The sequence below is a fragment of the Sander vitreus genome, chromosome 2 (assembly GCF_031162955.1).
Source record: "Sander vitreus isolate 19-12246 chromosome 2, sanVit1, whole genome shotgun sequence".
NCBI classification, from domain to species: domain Eukaryota; kingdom Metazoa; phylum Chordata; class Actinopteri; order Perciformes; family Percidae; genus Sander; species Sander vitreus.
Genome location: NC_135856.1, coordinates 26,399,627 through 26,407,294, shown reverse-complemented (window position 1 = coordinate 26,407,294; position 7,668 = coordinate 26,399,627). Strand labels below are relative to the sequence as shown.

General features: G+C 38.0%; 1 protein-coding gene across 1 annotated transcript; it reads right to left on the bottom strand.

The window, feature by feature from the left end:
- Positions 1-1,109: 1,109 nt before the first annotated feature.
- msmo1 (methylsterol monooxygenase 1) lies at positions 1,110-6,820 on the bottom strand. The gene is made up of 6 exons (XM_078263151.1): positions 6,754-6,820; positions 4,786-5,079; positions 4,516-4,664; positions 3,303-3,429; positions 2,954-3,108; positions 1,110-1,844 (listed from the first exon to the last, which is right to left on the bottom strand). The coding sequence occupies exons 2-6, from the start codon at positions 5,038-5,040 to the stop codon at positions 1,655-1,657; spliced, it is 876 nt and encodes a 291-aa protein (XP_078119277.1). The 5' UTR covers positions 5,041-5,079; positions 6,754-6,820; the 3' UTR covers positions 1,110-1,654.
- Positions 6,821-7,668: the final 848 nt, after the last annotated feature.

Sequence of the window (7,668 nt, the reverse complement as noted above, 5' to 3'; positions counted from 1 at the left end):
GTTAGCCTAGTAGCTGGTTTGATTTGCATTGAGAGATGATTTTATGTAAAGTACCCCATGCCAATCTCTAGGTATGGTGAAGGGTATGTGATGATGTGAGGCTATTTTAATTCCAAAGGCCAAGGGAACTTTATCAGGATGCATAGTATCCTGGATCCATGAAATAACTGGCCTTTAAAAATAAAAATCTGCCTGCCTCTATGGGAATTTAACATAGGGGTGTACTTACTTATGCCCCCTGTATTTTAAGGAAGAACATTTATTTATTGACGATAGATTTTACGATAGATTTTTCCAATTTCTGATTTCCAACAAGATGTTTTGTTATTCCTCTTTTTAGTCAACTTTAGCATGGGTGTGTTAACTTATGCAAGCCACTGTATGTTACACATTTGATATATTTTACATTACATTTATTTCAGTTTTATTTTCTGTCATTAACTGACTCGCAAAAATAATCAACACATTTAATGATAATGAAAATCATTGTCAGTTGCAACCCTACTGCAAACCCAAACAAAGATTCCTGTTCAAGTGTTTTTCTGTTACAGAGTAGGAAAGTAAATACAACTCGGGAAAAATGAATCCCAAAATCATGCTGGTGGAAACAAATCTCACAACAGAAAATAAAGTGCGTCAAACACATAATAAAGTAATTCATTTCATGTATTTCAGAGTGTGTTGGACCGTGTTATCCATTGATTTACTCTTGTTTATGAACGTTTAAAGTTTTGGTCCTTAATGGAAAACTGCCTCACTTCCGGTGTGGTACCTGCTGCTGCTGGCTGACTTGACGCAGCAGTAGGGGTGTGTCCACGGTGCAGCAGAGAGGAGATGAAAGAAAACCTACAGAATAAATACACTCGCGAAATCACCCACTTCATCCGTCAACAGTGTCTACTGAGAAAAACACTCAGAGAAGATTCAGATCTGTGATGTTAATCTTAGACAGAATCATCTAAACTGTCAGTTCCGTGTAGAACTGTGTTTATGTGTCAATAATGAACAATATCTTATTAATAAAGTGGCACATTTATCAAGATGTGATCAGCATGAAGTTTCACTTTGTATCAAATTATGTCAAAAAAAGACTTCTTAACACAACCAAACAGCATTTATTTATTTATTTGTACAGTCTTAAATCAAATATGCTTAAACAACCATATGAGCCAATCCCTTTTCGTTAAAAAGTGTACATGTGTTTGCATCAAACATGGCCGACTTGGGTTTAGACAGTTCCTACTGAGCTGCAGCTAAAACACAATGTCACCCTGACTCAGTGGAACTCAGTGGAACTCAAGAGGAAGCGCTAAAGTGCTCAGACATTCAGAGATATACGGAAGCATTTCACAAGAAAGTCATACGGTACACACCTTCTTTTTTTCTTCATTCAATGACCAAGCAAAGCAACAAATCAAAATGAGGATGTTGATGGTTTTTATTCAGCCAGCAGCTGTCAACAGAAGCAGACAGAATTACTTCTATTGCAAAAAGGCACAGAAGACGGACTGAAGTCAACATGCAGTCCGATTCAGAATCAGTACACCTTTAGCGTGTGAGGAAACGCAGCACTGTTTGTGTGTCTGTCCAACTCGCTGCCTCTTTCTCCTCCCTGACAATCCAGGTGAGTGCATGAACAGAGCCACAGAGCCGTTTACTGCTCCTTCTTGTCTCCGTGTTTCTGCATGTAGTTGTTGTACTGGTTGTCCGTCTTCAGCAGCTTGTCCCACCAGGTGAAGGTGGAGGCGTAGTTCCCGACGAAGTTCATGTGGTGAAAGTCGTGGAAACGGGTGCCGGCGTAGAACGGGATCAGGTGGAGTGGGTTCAGAGGGATGTCGTAACCACTGAGAGGGAGCAAGAAAAGAAGAAAAAAAGGAAATTAAAGTCTGTCGGCAATTCATTCATAGAAAACACCAATTCAATATTTTCGATGAAAAACATCCTTCCAACAAGACAAATGCTTGGATATCAAGAGTTTAGAGGTTTTTTTTTCTATTGCACTGCGTTTGTTCCCACAAACACTAATAATTGGTGACTTAGTCCAATTAAACACTGCTGCACTGTTGGCTATGTGAGGATGAAGATGCAGAAGATGCAGAAAAAAGGCAAGGAAATGGTGTCAATTAAGGCAGAGTCTGGAAAATGGTGGACTCATTCATGTTTATTTATCAATACTGTTTTCTGAATCTATTTATTTTCTCTCTCTCTCTCTCTCTCTCTCTAAAAGCAAGATGCAAAGTCCTTAAAAAGATATAAAACCAGGAAAATGCATGCACCAGAGTATGCACCAGAGCGGCTGCGGGTTTGACTCCGACTTGTGGCCCTTTGCTGCATGTCATTCCCCCCCCTCTCTCTCCCTTTTCATGTCTTCATCTGTCCTATGGAAATAAAGGCCTAATTACTAAGAAAGTAACAAAAGCAAAAATACATAAAACTAATACAAATCTAAGAACAGGCAAGTATTAATTAATGTGTATCAAAAGACATTATGAATTTGTAGAATTGTTTATGCCGCCACAGTCTGTGTTTACTGAGTCCTTTTTTCTTCATGTGCATGTAAGTCTTTAGTATAAATGTATTTATGTAATCCCAAAATAATAGCAACATATTAATGTATCTCCAGAGAAAGGAGTTCCATGTGACCTGATAATAAGACAGTAACATCTGGTGTTCTCTGTGGCCCGCTAGTGGTCGACCTCATACATTACTGACAGCGTTAACATGATGAGAGACGTGCAGTTTCTCATGTAACTATCGTCTCACTGTGTATTGTAATCGGTGATGTAACGGCTGCTCTGTTTTTCTCCAATGCTTAATTAAAGTAAATGTTTGCTCTCTTGAGTCATAGTAATAAACATAGTCTAACGTAGCTCTGTTTGTGAGAGGTGTACCTGCAGAGAGGGAAGGAAAAAGAGCAGCAGAAAAACTAAATGACACAGGGAGAGTGTCCTACCTGTGGACGTCGATGGTCTCCAGCAGGCGGAAGGACACCCATGCCCACAGGAAGAACACGTGGTTACAGAAGATCATGATGCCGATAAAAAAACCAGCTCCCAGGATGAGCGTCTCAGCAGGATGGGCGTATTCTGCCTGCATGCCGAACGGAGCCTGAGGGACAGCAGAGACACTGTGATGAAGACATACAGTATGCGTGTATGTGTTTGTGTGCGTGTGTGTCACCACTATTTCACATGTGTGACAGCGAGGGCATGTTTAATAAGTAACTCTTCAGTAAAAAAAAGATTAACCAGAGAGTGTTGTGTTTGTGTTTAATCATCTTATCGCTTGTGTGTTTTACTCACGGTGAACTCATGGTGGACTTTGTGGATGTATTTGTAGATCCTGCGGTGATGCAGCAGGCGATGGAGAAAGTAGTGCCAGGTGTCTTCAACAATAGCACAGCCAAAGCACTGAGCTAGAACATAGGGCCTGGAGGAGGAGACCAGAAGAGAGAGGAAGAGCACACTGAGTTATCCCAACTAGCACAGTTGACTGATGGATCCCAGCAAAGTCAGAAAGCATGTAACAAAAAGCCATTTCTAGGAAAAATTCTTAATCGATTCAATTAAAAATATCTTTTTCATCACACAACGGACGACTTTTGACCAGATAATGCAAGGCGAGTTGCAAAAGGACACAAACACATACATGATCATTCATACACATCCTGTATGTATGGGCAAGAAGATATGTCTAAATGAAATTGTTTTTCGTTTTGCTTGTATAGCGCTTTAAGCTGCATTTGGTGTGTGAAAGTTGCTACATAAATAAATGCATTATTATTATTATCATCTTTTTTTTAAATGATATTGTTCAAATAATGATTACAAGCAAATTGTAATTTAAAACTAACAAAACTAGTTGCTCAACTGTGAACAATAAAACAGAGACAATTACTTAGAACCTCCATTTGACCATGTTATACTGTATGTGATTTTATCTCCATTTCTCATATTTCAATACATTGATATTGCAAAAATATTCTGTATATCGTTCTATTAATTTCAACCATATTTCCCAGCCCGGTGCATTTATTTAAACAAAATGGGTTGACTTTGTCTATCAGCATCTATATAATGTATGAAAAAAATGGCACTTTTACATTTATTGTCAAGTCTACTAACCTTAAAAAGATTAAAAAATAAATAAAAAATAAAAATTTACATGTATGTATAGTCTAGTCTGAAACAAATTGATGAAGGCATCATTGGGAACATGTGAAGGGTAACTGATAATAGCCTTTTAGGACCAGAAATGATTGCTGCAGGAGAGCTCTGTCATTCATTTTAAGGCTATGCAGAGCTACACTTTCTGTCTAAAACTGTCACAGTGACATTACCATAATCATAGTTAGCAAAAGGCATGCATTGATCCTTTAACTTACTACCAAAATAAAGCTGAGTCACCCTGCTTTTGATGTTTTCAAATGGACGTGTAGCAGTTTTATAAATACTCCATAACTAGGGCACTTTGAATATGACACGTTCAGGTGTGTTTTATAGTACGTCCACTGACCAGCGTGGCATGGAGTCCCAGTCATAAGGGATGTTAAAGAATTCAGTGAAGTAGTAAGTCCCACAGATTAACGGCAGCTGGATACAGAAATGGTTGAACAGCAGCATCTTGAAACATCTCCACTGTTTCTCCCAGGTCTCTGGCTTGTCCTGCGCGCACACACACACACACACACACACACACACACACACACACAGAAGGTATTTAACGAGGAAAGTCATCTTGGATTCTGAAAATAAAATTGTAACAACCAAAAAGCCAGACACACACCTGTTGGATCTTGTATTTCTGCATGAAGGGCATGAACTGCCAGAGGAAACCAGGCAGGCAGAACAGGAAGTAGATGAACTCGTGGACAATGAGTGACCCCCAGGTGGCAATCTGGAACTTGGTGTAGTTATCCAGCATGTAGCCCCAGGCGTGTTTCAGGGAGGGCTGGAAGGGGTTTTCTGGCAACACCGCATCTACGTACTCCACCGCCAGGTAGGCAGAGCTCAAGATGTCTGACGTGCCGTTCACCGCCATGATGGACAACGCAAGGTGACTGCAGGTCAGGAGAGAAGACTGGGAAACAGGAACACAGTGTTACACGTACAACTCTCAGACAGGACGTAGCGTTACAGCTACAGGTGGACAGATTATATTCTCAGCCATGTCAGTGCACTGTAAGTTTGTCTTATCAATAAAAACAATAATATGAAGAAGAGAAATTGTGAGGAAAATAGTCTATTTGATTAAATATAGCAAAGGAAGCATAAAGGAAAAACAAGAAATAATCAAAGTCTGCAAAAGGAACATAACTGCCATAATATGACTGAATCTCATCACATTTCAACCCGTCTGGTCCTTAGTTGTTATAAAAATTACATTCATTATCAGCAAACTGCATTTAGTAAAGTAAATACTATTTTAAACAATAAATATTTACAAGTATGCAGCAACACTTACTTATAGACTGTAATGTAAGACATACTCTGATCCTTTATTAAGTAAAAGTAGTAATAAAACTGTGTAAAAGTGTTATCAGCAAATATCAATCAATCAATCAATATCAATATCAAAAGTCAAAGTACTTGCAAAATGACCCCTTTATATATGACATTATTGGATTATTATTTGTGCATTAACATGTAAACAGCACATTTTTTATGTCGATGTGGAGCTATAGACTACTTTATTTAATGTTAATATATAATATACATCATATTTTATAAATGGATAATAGGTTTTGAATGTTAAATACGAATCTGGAAAGTAACTATAGTTGTTTATAAACTTATTGCAGCAACAGAAATATTGTGAAGTATAAATAAATAAATTAAAAAGTAGTACCGCATAGAAATACTCAAGTACAAGTACCATAAACTTGTACTTGAGTAAATGTAACCCTCCACCACTGAAATACATACAACTACTAAACTCACAAAACTTGAACTCGTTTTAGATCACAGTTTGCATTTATATAAAGTGATTATAGCTTCACAGAAAAATCAAAGGATCGTGCTGCATATATTACCACAAATTAACGTTAATGAACTCCTTTTACAGATACAGTGATGGAAGAAGTGTTCTGATCTTTTATTTGAGTCAAAGTGGCAAAACTACAGTGTAAAAATACTATTTTATTAGCTTCACAATAAAGTTAAAAGTACTCATTACGCAGAATGGCCTGGTCATAAACCGGTATACTGTATTATACATATAAAATGGAAATACTCAAGTAAAGCGGATTGTAGGTAAAGTGCCGTACTTGAGTAAATGTTGGCCACTTAGTCACATTCCACCACTGTGCAGGCGTCAATGTTTTTTCTTTTTTAAAGCAACAACAATGGTAGTCCACTATGATATAACACTGTTGCCTAATACCAAATGCATAGGGCAACAATCATGGCAACAATACATACTATTTGAATCAATAAATTCTACACAGAAACATGCAGAATCACACTGCTAACAGACTAAACATAGTCCAAACATCTCAATGTAACTAGCAGAGAAACGCTCACAGCAACCAAACACTTCGTCACATCCATCCAATATCACTAATACCCGGACACTGACACTAATTCATGATTATTGCTGAACAACTGATATGTTTCAGATTACAAAACAGCCCGACATATTGTTCTTTATGTCCTAACTCGAAGCCCATAGTCTCTATTCTTCGCTACATATACAACAGATGTACTTCAGCTAAAAATAATGGATTTGCAGCTAACAACGACAGTAAACACTCACCTTTCAGCGGTAACGTTACGTCCAGTCTACCTGAGCAGGAGACGGCCGCCCGGGTGAAGTAGTCATATCGAACAATCTGATTGGCCGAGAGGAGAGGAGACTGACGTCGAAGGGCCGGGCGGCCTCGCTGATTGGTCCGCGGGATGGAGCGATGATAGTGAGATTGAATGTTTCTACAGCAACGGCCTATCAGAGGCGAGCTCGGCTTTCATAATCTCCGCACTGTTGAATGGACTGTATGAAGGAAGAGATGGGGTGGTCCGGAGAACTTTGAGTCATACGTGTGTGCCTTCCGTCTTAAATTTATATTACGATGTCAACTTTGGAAATGTTGTAGAGGCTTTGGGACAAAAATACTGCGGTAAAAAGTGAAAAAACAACACTATAACATACAATTAAAGCGCCACTCAACTGATGTTTTGTTTTCTTATCCCTTTTTTAACCCGGTTTACTGTTTTTTCTGAAATGTATCTACATTGAACGTGCATCGTTGGTGTATTTCACTTCTTGTCATATCTAACATTTAATTGTAGGCCTATCTATGTACGACTGAGTATTATTTGAATGTTTTCTATACTAGTGCTACCCAGTTACCCAAACAATACTTTTAAAGATACCTTACTCTACAATACTACTACTACAATATTAAGTATTCAAATTCTTAATTTAAAGTTCAGTATTGTAACAGTATCCCAAGTAGTAATACTGCATTATAAACGTCCCTTATTCAAAATATTCAAATATTTCTGTAAAAGTGAGGTATTCTGTACAAAGATCCAAGTACTCTTTGTGCTGCAGAATTGGATCTGTCAGTGACCTATTATTACATATTATAATACAAGTATTGATGCATTAACATGTAAGCAGCATTTTAATAGAGACAGAGATCATTTCAAGTACTTTATAAAATTGTAG